This window comes from Sceloporus occidentalis, unplaced genomic scaffold, assembly GCF_023333645.1.
Source record: "Sceloporus occidentalis isolate IW3139 unplaced genomic scaffold, rSceOcc1.0.p SCAF_1, whole genome shotgun sequence".
Taxonomy (NCBI): Eukaryota; Metazoa; Chordata; class Lepidosauria; order Squamata; family Phrynosomatidae; genus Sceloporus; species Sceloporus occidentalis.
In genome coordinates this window covers 222,174,962-222,198,135 of record NW_028316981.1, presented here as the reverse complement: position 1 = coordinate 222,198,135, position 23,174 = coordinate 222,174,962, and the positions used below count along the sequence as shown (strand labels likewise).

Here is a 23,174-nt window from a genome sequence, read left to right as displayed (position 1 = left end):
GTCTCTTCCAACTCTATGATTCTAGAGAGGAAGGAAGTCAGATGTGTATGTATATTTGAGTGATATGTAAGACTGAGTAGAAATTTGGATAGGTAGATAAGGAGTTAGGTCTAGGTGGTAAAGGTAGTAAGAAGATGTAAAATATTAATGTGTGTAAGGTTTTTTTAGAGCATTTAGGAGGGGATTGTATGAATTGAATTGTTAAGCTTTAAGTGTGGTACTGGGTGGTTTGTGTTGTTATTGTGTTTGCTAAATTTTGTTATGAATAAAATTATTTTTTTAAAAAGGTTGTAAGCCTGAGGAAACCTCCTCTGAGACCTTTTGGGGCCAAAGTATGGGGCATCCATACTTTAAATTAAATGGGAGAAGAAAAATATTAGGAAATATAAGAAACAGCAGGACCCTTTATTCAATTTTATGTATTTATTTGTCCATATTTTAGTATGCCCATAAATAATATGAGTGTCAGGTTCCTACAAGACAACATACAGTTCATAGCTAATCTTTATGGAGATAGCAAAGGACAACCCCTAGGGAAGCCAGTGTCCCTAACTCTCCCTTTCACCTTCCTGGATTTGCTCCTTGTTCAGAATAACCTGCTTGTATTTCTCCTCAGTTTCTTGTTGGCTTACAAGAGCAAGTGGTGGAAAGAGACCGTCCAGAGATGCATCCCCACATTGGGTAACGATGAAAAGAAACACCGGGACACTTTGTGCCTATTTTTAGGTAGTATTTATTTGCTTATACCTATGTCCATAAGAGGAACAGAATGAGCCTCAGTTTCCTAGAAGAAAAGAGACAATTCATAGCAGTTCTTTACAGAGAGAGCAAAGGCCACCACTAGGAAAGTTGGGATCCTTTACTCTCCCTTTTGGCTTCCTGGATTTGCTCCTCTTTCAGGATAATAGGTTTGCACTTCTCTTGAAAGAGTTTCTCATTGGCCTCCGGGAGCAAGTGGTGGAAAGAGACCATTCAGAGGTGCTGATCCTCATTGATGTTGGTGTCCCTATATCAGAAAAGATGAAAACAAACACCAGGACACTTTGTGCCTTTTTTAGGTAGCTCTTATTTGCCTATACCTAAGTATGTCCATGAACAGAATGAGCTTTAAGTTCCTAGAAGAAAAGCGACAATTCATAGCAGTTCTTTATGGAGAGAGCAAAGGCCCCTTGCTAGGAAAGCCGGGGCCCCCTACTCTCCCTTTCGGCTTCCTGGATTTGCTCCTCCGTCAGGACAACGGGCTTGTACTTCTCCTCAAAGAGTTTCTCATTGGCCTCGGAGTGCAGGTGGTGGAAGGTGACGATCCTGAGGCGCTCGGGGAGGTGGCTGAACTCTTCCTCGTTGATGTCGGCGTCCTTCATCCTGGCCCTGAGGACCCACCACTGGCCCCAGAAGCCGACATCGAGGAGGCGCCTGGGGAGCTCGGCCCACCGGGGCTGGAGGTGGGGGCAGCGGGCCAGGTAGAGGTCGGCGCCGGCGTCGAAGGGTGCCTCGTAGACCACGGAGAGCAAGAGGAGGCTCTGGAAGCGGAGCCGGCCCTGGTCGCGCAGCTCCAGCAGGCGGCGGAGGTGGGCCTTGGCGGTGCTGCTGCGGGTCCCCGGCGAGAGGAGGAGGAGAGCGCCAGAGGCCTCCAGCAGCCCGGCCTCGAAAGAAGCCTCGCCGGGGCTCCGCAGGCCGCAGCCTAATGCCCCGGACAGCACCACAGCCCAGAGCCCGGCCAGGCCTGGCCGCCGACGGACGCCCCGCACCGCCTCAGCGAAGGCCTCTGCGTAGTCCTGAAGGAGGCTGCTCCACCACGACGCTGGAAAACAAACAGCTTCATTTAGATACCGCTTCATACTGAGATGACAGTGCCTAAGTGGTTCACAACTGCAAGCTAATTGCCCTTGAAAAGCTGGGGACCCATTTTAGTTGACCATAGAGTTGCGCTGGAGGACCTAGACATTCCTAGAGAGAACATAGTAATCCAAGCCGCAAATACAGGGGGGATGAGTGTATAAGCTCACTGCCCCAACGGAAAGGAGGGCTGGACGGATGCAGCTCCCAAACCTCCACCGGGGATTAGAACCCCGCTCCCTCCGCTGCCGCCTCGGGCCCTCCCGCTCACCCAGGCGCCCGCCGCGTAGCCGTTGCCACGGAGACCGCTTCTCGCCCGCCTTGCCCTCCTCGCTCTGGGGAGCCGCCATGGCAAGTGCGCGCGGACCCGGAAGTATTTCCGGCCGGACCGCAAAGAGCAACGGACTTCCGCCGCCGGAAGAAAGCCGCCTCTGCCCCGCGAGTAGAGATAGGAACTTGAAGAGTGATACACAGGCAGAGAGTGCGGCGGTATTGTGGGCCTTCGAGGTTTGTTCAGAGGGGCTGGCCTTTTTGCCATCCTCTGGGGCTGAGAGAGAGTGACTTGCCTAGGGTCACATACACATGTGCCTCACGCACACACACGCATGCATATAAATAAGGCGGGATGAGTGTATATGTGTGTTATACACAGTATCTACGCACATGCACACAGAGCCACTGGGTGACCTTGGGCGAGTCACATGCTCTCAGCCTCAGAGGAAGGCCATGTTCCGCACGCAGATCTCCCCAAACGGTGCCCTTTAAGGGCTTTTGGACTCCATCTCCCAGAATCCCATGCTATTGGCCCATATGGCCGAGGCTTCTGGGAAGTGAAGTCCAAAACCTCTTGGAGGCTGGGGCTGTGGCAGAGACTGGAGCTGCTTTGCTTGCTAGAGGTTTAGGTCTACTTTCGGAGGCGGAGGCGTTGGCTGCTTCTGTGGCAGACGGAGCCGCCGCCATTCTCTCTCCCTGGGTACTGCTGCTGGCTCCCTTTCCTCCACTCAGGTCTTCTTTCAACCCCGAGGCAGCTCCCAGGCCCTCTGAGCATACGCAGAGTGTTTCTCATCAGCTTCGTGGGGGTTTCCTTGGGTCTCTTTAGAGCAGGGGCGGGTGGGTCGGTGGGTTTGCCTTCCTCTGAGGCTGAGAGGGTGTGACTTGCCTCAGCTCACTCAGGGGCATCATGGCCACACACAGCAAGAGGTGTGTGTGTGTGTGTGTCTGTGTGTGTTGTGTGCCTTCAAGTCTTTTCCAACTTATGACAATCCTAGGGTCTATCTTCAGAGGGATTGCCATCCTGTGAGGCTGAGAGAGTGTGACTTGCACAAGGCCACACACACGTTATACACACCCATGTTGTTGTTGTTGTGTTGTTTCTGAGTTATGGCTACCCTAGAGCAAAAGTATCATGGGTTTTTCTTGGCAGGTTCCTTCAGAAGAGGTTTGTCATGGCCTTCCCCTGAGGCTGAGAGAGTGTGACTCACCCAAGGTCACCCAGTGGGTTCATGGCTGAGCTGGGAATCCAGCCTTGGTTTCCAGAGTCATAGCACAACATCCAAGCCACGACTACGCCATGCTGGCTCTCATCTGGGTTTTTTTTTAGGTGTAGCTCTTTTTAAAACCGCACTATCTCTTTCTCTTCCCAGGATAATCCAGCTTCAGCATGGCTGCTTCCGAGGAGCTCAAGTTCCATGGTGAGTTTTTATTTTAAATGCCTTTGGATCCTGGTCTTAAAAAAACTGCCTTTTCTTGTGTGTGTGTTTAACAAGAAGGGTTGTTGTTGTTGTTGTTGTTGTTGTTGTGTGTCTTCAGGCCAGGCGACCAGATGTCATTAAACCACAGCCGAGGACAGCATACTATAAAATGTAGGGCATTATAAAATAAAAGCTATAAAGACTCTAATATAAATAGAAATTCATGCTTCTTAGTCATGCTCAACAGGGAGGACATTTTGGAATTCCTCCTGGGAAGAAGGCTGGAATGGAGGACATGTCAGGGGAAAGGAGGACGTCTGGTCACCCTGTGTGTCTTCACGATGGCCTGTTACAGACTGCCAAAATAAAGCTGCTTTGGGTCTCTTTGGAGCTATGCTATTTAAATTATGCATGCATCCTAAGAATCCGGAAGCTGCACCAAAGCTGCACTCCAGTGCTTAGGAATGGAGTGTGGCTTTGGCGCGACCTCCGGACTCTTAGGACGCATGCATCATTTAAACAGCATACCTCCAAAGAGACCCAAAGCAGCTTTGTTTTGGCAGTCTTTAACAGGCCATTGTTTCTGACTTATGGAAAACCTGAGAAAAACCTATCATGGGATTTTCTTGGCAAAGTTTGTTCAGAGGTGAAGTGGAAGGCTTTCACAGCCGGCATCCATAGTTTTTTGTGGGATTTTCGGGCTATGTGGCCATGTTCTAGAAGAGTTTATTCCTGATGTTTCGCCAGCAGCTGTAGCTGGCATTTTCAGCATTCTCTAAAGATGCCAGCCACAGATGCCGATGAAATGCTAGGAATAAACTCTTCTAGAACACAGCCACATAGCCCAAAAAACCCTAAAAAAACTATTTGTTCAGAGAGTTTTTTGCCTTTGCCTTCCTCTGAGGCTGAGAGAGTGTGACTTGACTGAGGTCACCCAATAGGTTTCCGTGGCCAAGCTGGGTATCCAATCCTGGTCTCCAGAGTCATAATCCAGCACTGAAACCACTATTGCCCCCAAATAAGAATCCTCTCCCTACAAAATGAAATTAAACTTTAGCCCCTGGAGCTGTAGTTTTGTGAGATTTCTCTGAAGATGCCAACCACAGATGCTGGCAAACCGTCAGGAAGAAACTCTTCTAGAACATGGCCACATACCCTGAAAAACCCACAAAAAACTATGGATGCTGGCCATGAACGCCTTCGACTTCACATGCATATTTGGCTTAACAGTTGTTTTTTTCCAGACAAGTAGCTTGCCAAGTGTGCAGTAGGCCGAAGCGCTCTTCATTTATTTTGGCCCTGCTTTTGCATAACTGCGAGACTGTTTTTATTTGGTGCCCTATTTGCAGAGGTCCCTTTGGGGCTAAGCTGACATGCCATTCCTGATGACCTGATGTTTTTAATGCAGAATTCAATGAGGCCATGGATTTGCTTTCGGTGAATGCCAGTGCCACCACCACTCCTAGTGTTAGTGAGCAGCAAGGCTACACCACCCTGAATATGTCTTCTGGCTATAATGAAGAACCTGAGCCAGAGGAAGAGGATGATAAAACTGAGGTGAGTCTGCCACATACTATCCTGGCTACTGGTGAATGACTATTATTATTATTATTGTTATTGTTATTGTTATTGTTATTGTTATTGTTATTGTTATTAACCTTTCTTTATAAAGCGCTGTAAATTTACACAGCGCTGTACATAAATTTTTTAGACAGTTCCCTGCCCTCAGGCTTACAATCTAAAAGACACGACACAAAAGGAGAAGGGAGTGATGGTGGGGAATAGGATCAGGTCCAGCAGATCTTCTCCACCTCCAAGGCCTGGACCAAGGCAGATGGACTGGAGGAAGGGCTTGGCTTCTTGATGGATGGTTAAAAGGAGGCTTCCTGGGTCAGAGAGGGGCTCACCTCTGGGAATGCTTCTCTAAACAATATAGTCTTTAATTCAATTTTGAAACTGGGTAGAGAAGTGATGAGGTGTGCATGTGGGGGAAGAAGGTTCCAGGATTAAGGGGCAGCAAGCGAGAAGGGACGAATTCGGGAGGGGGCAGTGGTAGTCCTACACTGTGACAGGAGACCCTGACTACCAGAACGGAGGGTGCGAGTAGGAATGTAAGGAGAAAGAAGGTCAGATAAGTAAGGAGGGGCCAACCCATGGAGGGCTTTGAAAGTCAGTAACAAAAGCTTGTACCGGATGCGGAAGGGGAAGGGGAGCCAATGAAGGGAGGATAAAAGAGGAGAGATATGGTCAAAGCGGTGAGCGGATGTGACAATACGGGCAGCTGAATACTGGACAGAGATTAAAGGATGGAGGTGTGAAAGAGGAAGCCCTGTTAGAAGGAGGTTACAATAATCTAGTCGCGAAACCACTAGGGCATGGACCAGAGTCTTGGCAGTAGAGATTGATTGTTTCTGTGATGTGGGATAAAAAAACAATTCCATCAGGGGGCCTAATTTCCTGGGTGTGAAGGATAGTGCGATATGATGTGAAATTTGATGGCCGGAAGGTATACAAAAAACATGGTCAAGGAAACTCATCTTGGAATGGACTCTTTCCTAACAACCCAGAAGAATTCAGAAAATCTCATATTTGATGCCCAGTGAGAGCTAATGTGGTATAATGGTTTGCGTGTTGGACTAAGACTCTGGGAGTCCAGGCTTCAAATCCATTTGGTGATCTTGGCAAAGTCACACTCTCTCAGCTTTAGAGGATAGCAGTGGCAAATTTTCTCTAATAAACTTTGACCAAAAAAACCCCAACCTGTGAGAGAGTTGCCATACATTGGAGTCATACTGAAGGTCTGTAACAACAACACATGGAAAAAGAGCTAGCTTTGAGGACAAAATGGAAGCAAATGTTCTGCATACTCCTGCTGGGATCTGTAGACCTAGGGCCCAGTTTTCACAGAATGGGTGTGAGCCCAAATCTGATGTGTGCCATAAAACTGAGTGTTTCTGCTTATAAAAATTTCTACTTATAGTACAGTGACAGGGAGAAAAGATTCTAGGTTAACCTTCCTGCTATGCACAATTCATTTGAACTGTAAGCAACAGAAGCCCTCCATCTGAAGGCACCCATCCCCTTTCCTGTGTACAAAATACATGAATTACCATAAAAACAACTTGTTTTCTTAGGAATTGCCATCCTTCCTTTACTGAAGCCTGCCCATAACATACAGCTATAGTCTACAGGGGATGGGGAACAGAAGAGGCAGTCCAGCAAAGCAAAAGAGCTCTTTCACTTTGCTGATAGTTTGATGTGCACCCACATTGCCCTATTATGGCTAGTGACAATTGCCAGGATGACTGTTTTCAAAAGTGATCCAAGTCCTGCTTGTGCTCACTACACTCTTTTCTGTCCACTCTTATGTCAGTAACATCCACTCTTATCTTTGCAGCTGCTGAGTTTCCAGAAGAAACAGTCCAGTTTCTGGACCTTTGAATATTACCAAACATTCTTTGATGTTGACACATATCAGGTAACAGAATTTCTGTAGCTCTGATTTCATAGATAAAGACAAGATCTAAACATACTTGGTGAAAAGAGATAGTGTAGTAATGGAGCGTGCAAATACACACTTAGATGTTTAGCATGCATTTGAGAGAGGTTCTAAATTTATCTGCCATGTGGGTTGAGATTCCAGTAGATCAGAGTGGGCAAAGTAAAGTCCATGAGACCCTCCTTGCTGTTTTTGCATCTCCAGAATCCCACAAAGCACCGAGATGCTAGGACAATAGTTTTTTATTTTTATTTTTTTAACTATAAAAAGGTTTCTCGAACTGTTGGAGATCTTCAACTGTTGCATGGAGGAGGGATCAAGAACCTCACTCAAGTTCCAAAAATTGCAATGTCAAAAACTGAACTGGCTGTTCAGTCATTTCAAGTATTATTTTGTTTTCTAGCTGTTTCCATTTCTAGGTGTGATATAGTCTGTAATAAACAATTGGTGTGCATCTTGTGGAAGGTTGCCCATTCCTGGACTAATTGATCAACAGTCTCTTTCAGTCTAAGGCCCACTAAAAGCAGTCATGTTTCATGATGGGTGGTGCAGCCTCATGGCAGACGTGTTAGCATTGTGTTCTGAATCTGTTGCTTATTTATTTATTCAGCCAAAAAGATTTCTAGAGCAGCTCACAAGTGGTTTATTTGATAGTTCCCTGACCTCAGGCATACACTCTCAAAAGACATGAAACACAACGAAAAGGAGATGGCACTGAGGAGTGGATTGCATCCAGCAAATGCTGGTGGCCATTCTCTCCTTTAGAGGCCAGAGCAATGGCAGGTGGGATGCAGGGAGGGCATTTCCTCAGCCACTGGAATCCAAGCATGATGATGCTGTGCCCACCTGTTGTTTTCTTCATAGGCCAGAGCAATGGCGGTTGGATTTATTTATTTATTTATATTATTTATACCCCACTCTTCAGCCACAAAGGCTCTCAGAGCGGGCCCTCAGGCTTACAATCTAAAAAGACATCAAATAAAAGGACAAGGGAATGGCAGTGGGGAAGGGTATCAGGTCCAGCAGTTCTTCTTTCCCTCTGAGGCCTGGACCATGGCAGGTAGACTGGAGGGAGTGCTCTGCTATGGAACTGGGCCTGCATCTCTCCCTCCAAGGCCGGATGGTATCAGATGGATTGGAGGGAGGGCTCCACTTCTTAATCTAGGCCAGACCCAGTGGAACTGGGCATGCATCCCAAATAAAGGGAGAGCCTTTTCTCAACCGCTGAAATAGGTTTCAGTTATGCTGTCAGCATTTCGTGAGGACTCATCATTTTAGTGGTGATACCTTTGTTGTATATGGATGATGTTGTATATGGATGATGCACATTTTTAATCAGATTTCTCACTTTGAGATTAGAATAGAACACTACAACTGAGTTAAACCTGTCCTGTGTCTTGCTATCATCAGTGCAGTTCTTTAACCAGAATGCTAAACTGAAACCAATACTATGATTCCCCGCTAATGTGAATTGGCTGGGTGGCCTTACACAAGCCATGCTATTGATATCTTTTCCATGCCTGAACAACCTTGTCTAGCGCAAGACATGGAAGATGGATTCATAGCTCCCAGTAGTCCTTCTGTCCATTGAAATGAAAACCAGGGGGCTCTGGATCCATGACTGTAAGTCACACTGTTCTTGGGAGCTTTTTTTGCTGACGCTCACTGTTACATGGATTTGTAATTGGTTGACTGGCTGAAACCAAAGGGTGCTCAGCAATGGCTCCCTTTCATCCTGGAGAGAAGAGACCAGTGGGGTCCCACAGGGGTCTGTCGTGGGCCCAGTACTATTCAACATCTTTATCAATGACTTGGATGAAACAATAGGGGGCATGCTTATCAGATTTGCAGATTAGGAGGAGTAGTTCATACCCCAGAGGAGGGGATCAAAATTACCTCAATAGATTATAAAGCTTGACCAAAGCTAACAAAACAAATTTAAACACAGAGAAATGTAAGGTATTGAGCAGAAAAATGAAATGCATAGATGCATAGATGGGGGACACCTGGCTTAAGGAGACTTACTTGTGAAAGGGATCTAGGAGTCCTAGTAGTCCACAAGGTGACCATAAGCAGAGGATTCTCTTGGAAAAAGGGAAGGCGCTTCCTCGGAGTGTAGTGGAGTCTCCCTCCTTGGAGGTCTTTAAACAGAGGCTGGATGGCCATCTGTCGGGGATGTTTTGATTGAGATTTCCTGCATGGCAGTGGGTTGGACTGGATGGCCCTTGCGGTCTCTTCCAACTCTATGATTCTATGATTGAATATGAGTCAACAGTGTGATACAGCAGCTAAAAGGGCCAATATGATCGTAGGCTGCATTAATAGCAATGGCAAATACATTTCTATACCGCTTACCAGTGCACTTAAGCATCCCCTAAGCGGTTTACAATGTGTGGTAAGATAATTACCCCCAATAAGCTGGATACTGATTTTAGTGACCTCAGGAGGATACAAGCCTGAGTTGAGTTTGAGCCCTTGGCTGATATTGAACTTCCAACCTTGCAGTTTGTGAGTGAGTGGCAGCAGAACAGGCATCAATAGAATTATAGTGTCTAGTAAGGGAAGTAATAGTGCCACTGTATTCTGCTTTGGTCAGCCCTCACCTGGAATATTGTGTCCAGTTCTGGGCACCACAGTTCAAAAAGGATGTTGAGAAACTGGAGTGTCCAAAGGAGGGTGACTAAAATGGTGAAGGATTTGGAAACCATGACCTATGAGGAACGCCTTAGGGAGCTGGAGATGTTTAGTGTGGAGAAGAGAAGGTTAAGAGGTGATATGATGGCCCTGTTTAAATATTTGAAGGGATGCCATATTGAGGGGGGAACAGACTTGTTTTCTGCTGCTTCAGAGAACCCGGAACAATGGATGCAAGCTCCAAGAAAAGAGATTCCGCCTCAACATTAGGAGAAACTTCCTGATAGCAAGAGCTGTTTGACAGTGGAATACACTCCCTTGGGGATTGGTGGAGTCTCCTACTTTGGAGGTCTTAAACAGAGGCTGGATAGCCATCTGTCGGGGATGCTTTGATTGTGATTTCCTGCATGGTAGGGGTTTGCACTGGATGGCTTTGGGGTCTCTTACAACTCTATGAACCTATGATTCTATGAATAAAGCACTCTTCCAATTTATCAGGTGCTGGACAGGATAAAGGGCTCAATTTTTCCAGTGCCAGGGAAGAATTTTATATGGCATCGCTTGCGGAACAACCCTGACCTGTATGGTGAGTACATAGAAGTTCTTACCTTAGCAGAGCATTGTAAAGGCAGAGTTGACTTTCAGCTGTAGGGCAGCATAAGGGCCCAAGATAGGTTGGCCCTTACTCAAACTGTGCAGCATGTCAGCATCCTGAGCTGTTAGAAAAGAAGAAAGCAAGAAAACCTAGCAGAGCCTCTTAATGAACTTCTTTCCCTTTTATTTGCTTCATAACTAGCCTAGCTCAGTTTCTGTCCCCAAGATCTCATTAGAGAATCTGTACAAACAGGCCATGGGTATCTGCTGCCATTAAGGGCAGACAGCATAGGGCGGATGAGCTAATGTTCTGATACTATGGAATGGCTTCATCTTTAAAAGTCCAGTGCTTGGAGAATCTGGATTTCCCTCCAGGATGACACCCAAAGTGTATGTTGAAATTTCTCCCCTTGTTCTTTATCAGCTTTCATTTTGTCTGGACTTGTGGCTACAATCTGTACCCCATGTTGACACAGGAAGGCTTTGTGGGGAAAACTTTCTCCTTCTCTTTTTGATCTTCTGATGTTGCAGTTCTGTCCCTTACAGGACCCTTCTGGATTTGTGCCACCTTGGTCTTCACTCTGGCAATCAGTGGCAATTTATCTAACTTCCTGGAAAAAATGGGCAGCCCTTCCTTCCATTACAGCCCCCAGTTCCATAAAGGTAAGTTTTTGTAATGGAAATGTATCTTACTACTTGCACGTTGTAAATAGTCTTAGCTTAATGGCAGTTTTAGCCTTTATAATATTCAGAATTCTAGACATGTTAGGCACAGATGTAACTGAGATGTGAAAAATAAGCAAGCTCCATGTTGTTGGACAAACCTTTTAAGAAAGCTGACGAGCACATCCCATATAGAACAGAAAATCATAATAGCAGTTATACTTGATTTTTTCTCTGGGATATGTGAGAGAGGAATATCAGATGGCATTCCAACTGCAGAAGTCCTGGCTTCCAATGCCTGTATTTCATTTCCACAGAGATAGAACACTCTTCTGTTCTAACTGAGGACTACTTTAAAAGTTACTCCATATTCTATGGAAGTGGTTTTAGGGAATGCCTATTCCTGCCTCCACCTACAGGTTGTGGAAGGTCATAATAAAGTATTCTTGTAATACATAGTTTACTTTTTACCCATTAGTGCTATTGTAGTGAATGCTGACTTCAGAAGTAACAGCTTCCTTTTTCTGCAGTGACTATTGCAGCAGTGGTTATCTACTGCTATGCCTGGCTTGTTCCCCTTGGCCTGTGGGGCTGTCTGCAGTGGCGGAGGGGAACTCACATCCACACAGACTCCTACACACTCTTGGAGATGGTGTGCATCTATGGCTACTCCCTGTTTGTGTACATTCCCACTGCGGTGAGTAGGAAATTGAGTATGGTAAAGGTACATGGTTTGATGTACTTACTATGTTTTGATGTACTTACTTCAAACTTCCACTTTTCTGTTGAGTATTAATTCCTGTGAGGTACAATTTCCTTTTAAAATGTATTGCGGCACGTCTGAAGATGTGGGGATGTGAGATTGTAGAAGTATGTGGAAGAAGTTCGTATGATTAGTGTAATAATATGTATGATTAGAATAATAAATGAAGGATGTTGATATAATTAAATTGTTAGTAGTGAGGTATTGAAGTATATTGAAGATTGTATCATATTTAAGTTAGGGAAGGTTATGTAGTCATGTGTTGTGGTCTATATGTTTTATGTATATTTGTTCATTGTCTTAATAAAGTATTTTTTCAAAAAAAATGTATTGCGGCAGAGAGTTTCTCCATTCAAACTGACAGTATCTCCACAGGTCCTATGGTTGATCCCAGTGCCATGGTTGCAGTGGCTCCTCATCATATTTGCAATGGGGCTGTCTGGCTCAGTTCTGGTCCTCACTTTCTGGCCAATTATCCGCTCAGACACCAAGCTTGCTGCCTGTGCCATACTGGCTATCATTATTTCGCTCCATATCCTCCTGGCTATTGGCTGCAAGGTAGGCTTTCTTTTATTGCATCTGTGTTGGGGTGTGCAACTGTCAGGCTCAGAGACCACTTTGGACCTCCAGCGGTTCCACACTTGCTGAAAAAAATATTGAATTTTGTACCCCCAGGTGGTCCCATAGAGGGAATGGGAGGAAGTTTTGCCACATTGTTGGTCCTTTTTTGGCCATTGTACCCCAAGAGAGGCCTTTTTCCAAAAGGAAGTGATCCAGAAGTCCATTTCTCTTCTTGACCTAAAACAGTCCAGTGAAGGGTCAGAAGTGGCAAAATTGTTTCCTACATATCTTAGGGGCCTTTGGGATGCATAGAATGTTTTTTCAGACTTAAATTTGAGCCTGGAGGCCACATGCAGCCTGTTCTTTCTTCACCCATAATCAAGGGTAAAATTAGAGAGTGAAATGCTGCTGACAACTGGTCACTTTGCTCCACTTGGTGTGTCACAGAGAGTATAAAGGCAGCTGCATGTGCATTTCTCAGTGTCAGCTGAGGAGGAGAGTGGCTGTTTAAAAACAAGTTTGCAGGGATGCTCTTCAGCAGAGTAGTGGCAAAAATGCTCCCATTTTATGAATAAGGCAGCGTTTCTAAAGATTTAGACCATCTTTAATATAAATTAGCCTGTAATATAAATTAGGATGTAAAATAAGGACCAGAATTTCAGGGACTCAGTGGCCATTTAGAGTTATGCGTGGCTTTACACTTAAAATAACGATTAATTTAAAAGGCATTTATAGTTTTATATAAATAAATATCTTAGAAACTGTAGGATATCATACAAATTTTAAATAGTCATAGTGTGGACAAAGCAATATCGGATAGATATACTAATGGTGGTTGTGCCCAGAAATGCAAAAGGAAGCAAAATTAATCTGATTAAATTAGAAATTGAGGTAGAGGAGGATGGCCTTGGAGAGAAGGTGGCCTGGGTGCATTGCCTGTCCCACTGACCAGGCAGTTGTCAAGGGCATGCTTCCTAGTGCCTTGCTTCAAAAGACACCCCTCCACTGGCTTATTTTTTAAATTCTCATTCCACCTGCAGGCAACTTTCCCCTCTCCTTTGCAATTGTGCCAACAGCCTTTTTCTTTCTGGCATGACTGCTCTTTTAGCCTTTACTGGCACAGTTACCCAAGAGGATGTCTGTCTACATCATTGCCAACTAAGCCAGGCAGACTAAAGATTTCCAATTGAACATTGAGAACACCACATTGGTTACTTACTGTGAGAGAGGTAGCACTGGCAGATCCAGAAACCATGGCCTTCTGGGCTGAAACCTGGTGTAGAACCTCAGTAGTTTGTGACTAGATGTTGAGCCTATTCAGATCTTACCAGCTAGAGAGGCACCCAGATCATGGTCCTTCATAATGGCTATCAAACACATTCTTAAAGGGGGGGATCCCAAAGTTGTAGGGAGCTTGGACAAAATAGGTACAAAATCAGACCATTTCTCCTGTGTGGGACCAGAGTCTGACTACTACTCCTCAGACCATCAGTGTTAACCAAGGTATCCCTGCAGTCATGTATTCCAACATCTCATTTGCAGAAGCCTTTGAAGAGTGTGGGGAAGGAGGGGGCCTTCCTGTTACTAATGGGAGCTTGAAGATGTGGAGATCAATCTGATAATGATTTAGAATTCTGAGCATTGGCATGAGATTCAGAAGTTTGTGGCTGCAGATTTAGAAATTGCAGCCTTAGGGACCAAACTCAGACTCTTAACACAGCCCAATGTGGCCAGCCCTGCTTTTGGTCTCCTGCTCAAAAATTACCTTTTCTTGTTATTGTTAACCACCCTTGTCTATCTTGACCCATGGTGACAATGATGATGAGACATTTCCAAGACCCCCTCTCCTCCACTGTTCTTCCCAGCTCCTGCAAACTCATACTTGTGAACCTTAGCTGCAGTAAAAGAGCTTGAGCTACTGTCTTCATTGAGCAGGCTCAGATATTAGAAACTAGTATTAGCTCTAGAAGTGATTGGAACTACTGCAGCTGTGAATTGGAATTACTGCAGCACTGGCAAGGACGGAAGGAAAGGTTTTGAGTGGCAGCACTGGCGGCTGTGCTGAGCATTACCATCCTGACTAAAATTGGTGGAAATAGCAGCAGAATCATTAGCCATAAATGCATAAAAGTTGGAAAGGCTGCCAATAAGGCTTCATTTTCTTTCTGGCTATATGCTAGTCATGAAACAGGTGGAGCCCACTCGCCCAGATTCAAAATAGCAGCTGCAGCCATCATGCTCAGAACTATGGGCACTGCACTCACAACTGTAATGTTGGCCATCCTCACTCAGTAATATTGAGAAAAGCACAAGAAATTGAATGTGACCCAGAGATGGCAGAGGAGAGTGGAATGGGACATATGGAAATGAGGTAGTGGAACAGGAACTCCCGCCAGGTGCTAACCCCCAGGAAACTTAAAAAAAAACCTGCATTGACGTCTCCTTGAGGATCAGATCTGGTGGTTCCTCCAGTGAGGACATGGTTGCCCCCACCATTTCATCTATAGGCACCACCACATCTGTTAGAAGAATGGCTTTAGACATGGTGTCCAAGGCCCTATACAGACAGCCAAAATAAAGCTGCTTCGGGTCACTTTGGAGGTATCGTGTTTCAATGATGCATGCGTCCTAAGAGTCTGGAAGTTGCACCAAAGCTGCACTCCAGTCCTTAGGACTGGATCGTGGCTTTGGTGTGGCTTCTGGACTCTTAGGACGCATGTATCATTGAAACACCATACCTCCAAAGTGACTCAAAGCAGCTTTATTTTGGCTGTCTGTATCAGGCCCAAGACAGCCTTTTGAAGTTGTTTCAAGTAGATGATGAGCCTTTTCAGAAGCCAAGCTCACTTGCACCATCAGAACACTGAGAACTGGCATGACCCACTTTCACACGATTGGAAGCTGAGCGATCTGAGGAATATTTTTTCTTAAAGATTACATTGCCCTTTTCACCAACTGGAGCCATAGTGGGGGTGGGCGAGTAACAAGAAAAGGAAGAAAGAACAAATAGTGAAGGAAAGAAAGTTTTCCCTCCACCCTTAAATTAAATATAAGCAGGCGAGACAATAGGTATTTCTCCATAAAATGGTCATACTTGACCATCCTTTCAGAACTGAAGCAGGTTGCGGAATTCAGAATGTTGGCACTGAACTACCCCTTCCTTTCCATTAACTTTATATTAAGTTTATTGGAAGAGAAAACATCAAAGAGTAAAATCCCATAGCCTGTTCATGACTCTTAATATGGGAATCTATTTTAGAATGCTTGAAGGACAGACATTTTCCAAAGGCCTGTATCACATATTCAGTGTTAGAAGTGCAGATTTTGGTTTGTGTGTGTTTGAGTTTTATCTTAAATCTTGATTTGTAAAAATCTGACTTTGTTCTGGGATGGATGGGTGTCTGATTCTTGCTTCAACTCTAGCTAATACTGTTTTCTTGCAGCTATATTTCTTCCAGAAACCAATCGCCGCCACCACTCCCCCCCCTGTCCTCCATACAACAGCAGTCCAGCATAGCAGAAGCACACACCCTCACCAGACCAACAGCTCAGCCAATCTGTCAATGTGAAGGAGGATGCTGGCAAAGGACTCAGTACAGTAGGTTCTGAAAATGCTGTGGCTCTCAAACACTGTCTTCTCTGAAGACCCCACCACCCTACTGATGAAAATAGTGGAACCAGGGTAAAGGGGTTATTCCTCACATCCTCCCCCTAGCATCTGTCCAATGTTGAGGCAAAGCTTCTACGCACCCTTCTCTCCTTCTATTCCAGATTTTGATTATGAATGTCTTGTCTCAGGAAAGCCCAGGGACAGAGGAGAGTGCACAAATGCAAAAGTAATCCAGCTCAAGAGGCAACACCTGGCCTGGGACAAGGAGGCTGCAGTGGGCCAACCTATATCCCACCACCATTTCAATATTTGCCAGTCAGGGCAGCAAGGTGTCAAATTCAGAAATCAGTGAAGAGGGCTGGCAGCTCAGATCATGAAGTGCTGCGTTTTGCTCCCTCACAGCAGGATGGGACTGCAGCAGTGACATGAGACTGAAGAAAGGAGCTGTGTGGAGCATTGACTGTTATGTCCCTTCTAGGTAAACCTCAGATTTTTATATGTTTTGTCTGTAACAGTAGGGAAAGATGTGAAAATAAGTCAGATGAATTTGTGCACATCCTGCTGTCTGTTGAGGAATGGCAGATTATCAATTGTAGAAGTATCAGTATGTCACTGGGTGGACGGGAAGGAGGGTTAAGGACTACTTTGATACAATGTGTTGATTTTGTTTTCTATGCAAATCTAATATAAATTAAACTGTCTTCTAAAAGTAGAAGGGCGTTTTCCTAACTTCTTCAATCAGCACATAACAGAACTTAGGACTCAGCAGTAGTACCCATTTAAAATATTGTCTGTGGAAGAAGATGACTTAAAATGTAGTTGAAAACTCTTTCACCCCGTACACCTCCAGTATACATGTTGGTCCTGTGCAATGAGTGGAAGAAAAAGGAGCTTTATGCTGTTCCGTCCAATCTTGGGAGTGGGGGAAACCAGCCACCGCAAACGAGTCTTCAAAACCCTCCCAGTTTTATTCAATAGTCACAAATTCAATTATCAGTCAGACCCAACAATTGGCTGTGTGTAGGCTCCATAAGTGAACCATCATGGAACCTTTCCACCATGTCCCTCCCGCCTCCCACCAGATTCAGCCCAGCAACTCCATGTTGGGAGCCAAAGGAAATTGCCTAAGTAAAACACACTTTTTTATATCCATAAAATGGGTCCCTGCCAAGTCCTTTAAAAAATGCCAGCTCATGGCTCTTCAAAGGGGAGGGGGGAGAAGAAATACCATAAATGGTTACAGATTACACATACAAATACAAAGGGGCTTCCATAACAGATGCCAGAACCATCTACACTAAAGTCCCTGGTGGCGACTGCAGAGCGCAGGCAAGTCTACATACTAAGCCACCTGGCACCCAGTTCCCACTGCCTACCCAGGTGAGGGACTAGAGACAGCAGCAACAGCCTAGAGAACACAGAGTTGCGAACGGGGCTAGGACTGGGCACAGCCATCAAGATGAGTAACAGGAAACCAATACACAAACTGTTCACTTTTAGCCAGCAACCTTTTTTTTTCTTTTTCTTTTTTGGTACATTCATGTTTCAAATTTTTCAACCCTTTGATGCTACATCAAGATTTCCCAAAAGACAGTCAGTCATCAGACCTGCTGATAAGATGCTTGTGGCACAACAGTCCGTCTTGTCTCAGATGTTCTTCCAAAGGCTCCAGACTTCAAGATGCTGGAGCTCTCCAAACAGCCAGGAGGGACTGGGCATTCTTTTTCCCCTCACAATAAGAGCAGAACCTCCTAAGTCTTAGAAAAGAAATAATCACATGCCCAGAAGCTGGAGTGGGTGAGCAATCAACACGGGCATGAAGGATTTGCTGCTGGATTTATTTTCCCCACCTGTGCCCACTCTACAGCCAGCTGCAGTGCCTTTTAAAACACTGAGAGCAGGGATGATGGCTCCAGTTGCTGTTGCTGGTCTGCCCAGAGCATGCTAGCAGCCCTGTGGCAGTTCTGCTCTACAGCCTGTGCCTAATGCCGATCAGTCATGGAAGATTGGAGAGTGATACCATTAGCGACATGATTGGTTGTAAGACACAATGAGCGCAGGAACTCAGTCATGGTTGCGCAAGTTGAAATTTCCAACATTTCTATAAAAAAAGTATACAAGTCTGCTATCAAAGAACCAATGGGGGTGGTCTTCTATGGTACAAGGGCTGGAACATCTCTGGCAAGCCAAATTGGGGCAGGTAGGTTGAAGAGATCCAGAGAAGCGATTGCCAGACTGTTGAGGTGCAGCAGGCAGATGGGGAAGGAGGAACTTTTCTTCATTTGGTTTCCTGGTGCTGTCAGTTCAGGCATGGGAGTCTCTTAGCTCCCATAATGCATTGTGTTGGTGGTGATGGACATGGGGGATGCCATGGAAATGGCCGGCCCTCCCATAGTGAACTGACTGTTGACAGGGTAGTGAGTGCTTGATGTTCCTCCACTCTGACCACTAGATGAGCCTGTAAAGGAGAGAAAAGGTAGTTAAATTCATTTTCCAATCAGCAGTCAGTCATCAAAACAAGCACAAAGAGAGGCTTAAATAAATAACACATTTTGAAGTGCTACCTGGAAACAGGATGTTCAATGCCATTTTTATTTGCAGGGAACCCCAATTAAATTAAACTGAAAGGGACTAAAAAGCTGTTAGGGAATTGAAACTGCCTTGATAAACAGCATGAGCATCTTTTCTTTGTCCACTTTGTGCATCAGAGACAGTAACGCTTCTGTGTATGGAAAACTCATACATAGTAAGCCAGTCACCCTCACACACTCACCTGCTAAAAGGCAAACAAGAATCTAGACCGTCACAACGCAAACTAGTCTGTGTGCTGTTGCAGATACTTAATGCTCACATAGAATCATACAAGTTGGAAGAGACCCCAAGGCAGGAATACACAAAGTATCCCCGAGCCATCCAGCCTTGTTTAAAAACCTCCAAAGAAGGAGATGTACAGCATCCAAAGCACATCATCTGTACTTTTGGGATTTCAAATTTAACTTTGGCTTGAACCACAAAACCAGAATTGCATGTGAACCCAAACCACCTCAAAAGTTAAGCAGTTCAACATAAAGGAATAATACAAGGTTCAAAAGATTAAATTAGCAGTTTTGCGCCCTTCCTCAGTTAATTAGGTGCCTGCTACTGCCCCAGCAAAACAACGCAAAACCCAAAGGTGAAGAAAAGCGCACAGACTCAACACCCACAAAAGATGGAGTAAATTTACCTTGGACAATTCCTGTGCTCATGATGGATCCCATCCGGGAATGGGTGTGATTGACAATCCCAGTGTTGGCTGCTTGGGAGGAAAATAAAATAATATTCAGATAAGCCTAATATCTCCAAAAGGCTACTCATCTTCAAAATCTGTCAAAGTGCTTACTATATTTTAACTCCTCCACTGCCTAAGGATATACTTCTGATAACACTGTTCCTAACAGCAGCTCAAAAACAGACCACATACAAGGATAATATCTCCCTTTGCATATAGGTGGTATGGTAGCAATTTTCTAGAGGCAAAAGACATGGACCAAATAAAATTTCAGTCAGCTGAACTGAAGCACCAGTTCAGAGGTGCTTTGAAAAGAAACCCAGAATCACACATGAATCCAACCACCAGAAATAAATAACCAGTTCATAATAAATGTTGGAATGATCAGTGAGAAAAGGTCTCATACATACATACAGAAGTAGGCCAAGAAAGACCACACTTCCCAGGAGGCCATCAACCACATCTGTCACTGGATAGGGAAACTTCATTTAGTTATTCTTAGACTAAAAGACATGTTTTACAGAAGCATATTGAAAGTGTTTTTTCTTCTTCTTAGAACATTTCCAATATATTTTGCAAAACATCTTTTTAAAAAAATGCTTTCTAAGGGATTCACAGGATACCACATGATACAGTAATGGGTATGAGATTAGACTCAACTGTGTATTTGGTTCTGTCCTAAACCTACAGCCAGTAATTGTCACTGAGTGATATGCAGGTCCACAAATGTGTCTCCTAGATGGTCAGCAAACTTAAACCTTGTTGGCAATTGTGTTCCTAGATGTCTACATGGGAGTTCCACACACGATATGTTGTGTGAGTGACTGTCACTCACAGGTGCAGTTTGTTGACTGTCACTTCACAGGTGCAGTTTGTTGCTGTGTGCCTTCTAGTCATTTCCTAATTATGACAACTCTATGGCGAACCTATCATGGGGTTTTCTAGGCAAGCTTCTACAGCTGGGCAGCTACAATACCATTTATCAATATGTTCTCTAAGCAAAAATGGACTTGACTCACCTACTTTCCAAGAAGTCTGCAGTTAAAGCAACAGGAATGAGAAATGAACTTTTGGCTTGAAGTCCATTTGTTCTCACAGAATTTTTTCACTCACAGCTTCCTAGCACTCAATAGGACTTTCTGATGCTTGCCCAGGGTAGTTAGTGTATATTCATGTTTCCCTACATGTTCCTTGGAAATGCACACTGTTACAATGCACACTGATCAACTGCTTGTTGAGAGTCATCCCCTCCTCCTTTTCATTTGGATGACAGAATTCAATAAAAGGCTACACATGGCTCGTGGTATATCAGTAAGCCATCTACTTAAGTTTAACATTGTCACAGCTGACAGGCAAGCCATTCAAATCTGTGACAACTGGCAGCTTAAAACAATTTTCCTGACAGCTTGCATGCCAGCCTAGTTTAGTCTGCATTGTATCCTACTGAATGACTTTTTTCTTTTAAATGCATAAGGTGTTCCACCCAGATCTAACTTTTCTTCACTAGCTGGTCTCAGAATTCCAGCTCAAGATACATTCCTTTGGTTCTTATTCTTGATACCTGTACAGCATTTACAAAGGAACTGAGCAGGAATACTGAGTGTGTAGTTTAGGTTTGCGACATGGGGACAAGGAGTGGGCATCAGTTCCTGTGTTAGACCTCCAAAACATGCCAAAAGGTGATGCTGCACAGGTTCATGTGCACATTACTGTATAGATGAAACGTGAAGGGACATCAGGTGTAAGCAAGCACTTTTACTCCCTCTGTTTCTTGAGCCTTCTACAGTGTAAAACAAAAGACATTTGATAAATGTGGGTGATCCACTCGCAACTAAGGGAATGGGCTAGCCATGTCCCACCACATCACTGTTTTCCTCACATGAAAATGATCTGGGTTTTCAAGATTGTGTGGATGCAACAGGCAGGCCACTTTTGCCTGAGGAAGGTCACAACAGAGTTGATGAGGTGAGCAGTTCCTTTCCTTACCAGTGAAGTGCACATGGCTACCAATAGCCAGAACAGGCTCTCCTCAAACTGCTGAGGAGGACTTGAGGGGCAGGCCTGAGGCAGCCAAATATTATTTCCTGCCATGACCAATATTTACAGGTCAAGCTTTTCTTCACACAACCTTTTTTGGTCAAATTATATAAACTTAACAGACTGCTTAAAAAAACCAAACCCTCAACTGATTTATGGCTATATTCTGATCAACCTTTCTTGTGAAAGAAATCCTGTTTTGGATCATGTTCTGCAAACTGATCTTTGGGATATAATCTGATCAGCTCAAATGTGTTAATCCAAGGTTCATGTGTCAAGAAAGAGAAAAGGTCTATACCATTTGCAATTTTATATGCAAATTCCTGAAATGATTGCTTTCAGGAAAATAAAACAAGAAAGATTTGCTGAGAACTGAGATTCTTCCCCAACCCCCTTTTTAAAAAGATTTTTGTTCCTTTTGATTATGTCTAGATGAGCTAGAAATTTCTGGGAACTAGCTTGCAAGATGGCTGTATCTTCTAGACCTGGTTATTTCATTTTGATATGAGCTGATTGGAATTGTATATAGTTTGAGTTGCCACATCAGCCTATAAAAAGCATCTTGGTAGTATCACTATATCTCCTCCATCACAGGTCAAACATGACAAGAGTTCTCAGGGACAGGGCAGTGATGCCTATGAGTAGAAAGTGTGGAACAATTTCCCAGTGATTCATTTCAACAATTTTCCAATGAGTCAATGATTCATTGTATTTTTTTTTAAAAAAAGAGGAATTACTTTACTTAAATGAACAATGTTTATAGTTAACAACTGAACCAGAGGGTTTAGGAAAATTAGTACACTGAAACTATCAATTTTTAAACTTTTGAACTTTCCACTTATCAGGTAGGACACCCTTCTCTCACAATTAGGCTGAACATGGCTAATAAACTCAAGGAAAAGGCACAAGGAAGAAGATTCAGTCACCAAGGGCACAACAACTGCACCAAGCACTCAGCACTCAGCCACTTGGATGAAGCAAAAGACTCTTTCAAAGGCCGTCTTCTGATCCCTAACCAATTGGAAGGTACAGCCCCAAAGACTGGATGCTCAGATGAACAGGGCCTTCATCTCAACAGAGAAGACTATGCTTCCCATGATTTTCCCATTGTGATACAACTGTTCCACACTGCAAACTGACCTAGAGGAATAAGGTTGTTGTGGCCAACATTGGTGCCACCAGCAATCACACTGCTGAGATCATAGGCTGTGGGCATTCCTGCAAGACAAGAGAAAGGAAGGAAGGAGAAAGGAAGAGTATGAGAAACAAGGAAGATTATCCAAGACACATGCCCCTACTGAACCCTGCCCAGTCCCTCTGTGGCAAGAGAAGGAGTTTCTCTAAAGGAGCAGTTTGTCCCATGTTACTTATATTCAGTACAGGAAGACTAAGATGGGCTGGTTTGCACAGATGCTCTCCTATCAGCTGCTGCTGTGAACCCTGGCCACAATCTGGTTCTTATGCAAGAGTAGTGGAGGTGCTTCTTCAGTTTTCCCCACATCAATTTTCCTCCACTGAAGGCTGGCAAGATTTTAAGTCAAAGATCACAGGACATTTAGATCGGTGGGAACGAAAGAGGGGCACAGGATCATCTTTAAGCTACTCCCTGTCCAGAGTCCTGGAGATCTGGTGCAGGATTGCAGTATTAATTTTATTACACTTCTGTTTCACATTTCCTTCAGAAAGTCCAGGGCACCTTGGTCAAGAAGGCTCCCAGTTATCAGACCCCATGTTCTTAATGTCTTAAGTTTCACCAGTGTGTTTGGATCAGATGCTCCCTGGTTCCATTCACTGAAGTGGGGCAAAATAGCAAGATGGCTGCTGAGAAGCTGCATACAATGCACACAAGCAGCAGCCTTCAGAATGTGGGCAAGGCAGGGGGCAATGACTCTCAGTATTACTCCAGGAGAACCTATGCCCCAATAAAAGGGAGTGAGCAGCCCAGATAATATCCTAATGTTGAAAACCAGGGCAGAGAGGTTACATTAAGAATAAATACAGTGGAAAGAATTCACAGG

General features: G+C 44.5%; 3 protein-coding genes across 9 annotated transcripts in view; 1 reads left to right on the top strand and 2 right to left on the bottom strand.

Moving 5' to 3' along the window:
* Positions 1-1,042: 1,042 nt before the first annotated feature.
* On the bottom strand, positions 1,043-2,214 carry TIMM29 (translocase of inner mitochondrial membrane 29). Its single transcript, XM_089489137.1, has 2 exons — positions 2,108-2,214; positions 1,043-1,801 (listed from the first exon to the last, which is right to left on the bottom strand). Exons 1-2 carry the CDS (start codon positions 2,184-2,186, stop codon positions 1,173-1,175), a joined length of 708 nt encoding a protein of 235 aa, XP_089345263.1. The 5' UTR covers positions 2,187-2,214; the 3' UTR covers positions 1,043-1,172.
* A 56-nt stretch (positions 2,215-2,270) lies between these two features.
* Positions 2,271-16,566, top strand: YIPF2 (Yip1 domain family member 2). 4 transcript variants are annotated; one of them, XM_089489134.1, is made up of 10 exons: positions 2,271-2,343; positions 3,480-3,527; positions 4,936-5,084; positions 6,925-7,005; positions 10,159-10,246; positions 10,801-10,917; positions 11,448-11,614; positions 12,056-12,238; positions 15,685-15,839; positions 16,013-16,566. In XM_089489134.1, exons 2-9 carry the CDS (start codon positions 3,497-3,499, stop codon positions 15,808-15,810), a joined length of 942 nt encoding a protein of 313 aa, XP_089345260.1. In that variant the 5' UTR covers positions 2,271-2,343; positions 3,480-3,496; the 3' UTR covers positions 15,811-15,839; positions 16,013-16,566. The 4 variants fall into 4 exon arrangements, with proteins under 4 accessions (XP_089345260.1, XP_089345259.1, XP_089345261.1 ...); XM_089489133.1 differs by lacking the exon at positions 2,271-2,343 and adding an exon at positions 2,576-2,809; XM_089489135.1 differs by lacking the exon at positions 2,271-2,343 and adding an exon at positions 3,021-3,036.
* Positions 16,567-17,340: 774 nt separating this feature from the next.
* The window catches only part of CARM1 (coactivator associated arginine methyltransferase 1), a 64,081-nt gene continuing 58,247 nt past the window's right edge, over positions 17,341-23,174 (bottom strand). For 2 of the 4 annotated variants that reach the window (XM_089489127.1, XM_089489131.1), the window contains exons 14-16: positions 22,297-22,374; positions 19,075-19,146; positions 17,341-18,309 (exon numbers count right to left, since the gene is read on the bottom strand). In XM_089489127.1, coding sequence (XP_089345253.1) covers positions 18,173-18,309; positions 19,075-19,146; positions 22,297-22,374 — 287 coding nt within the window. In that variant the 3' untranslated portion in view covers positions 17,341-18,172. The remainder of the gene's footprint in view (positions 18,310-19,074; positions 19,147-22,296; positions 22,375-23,174) is intronic. The other 2 variants (XM_089489130.1, XM_089489132.1) reach the window with 2 other exon arrangements.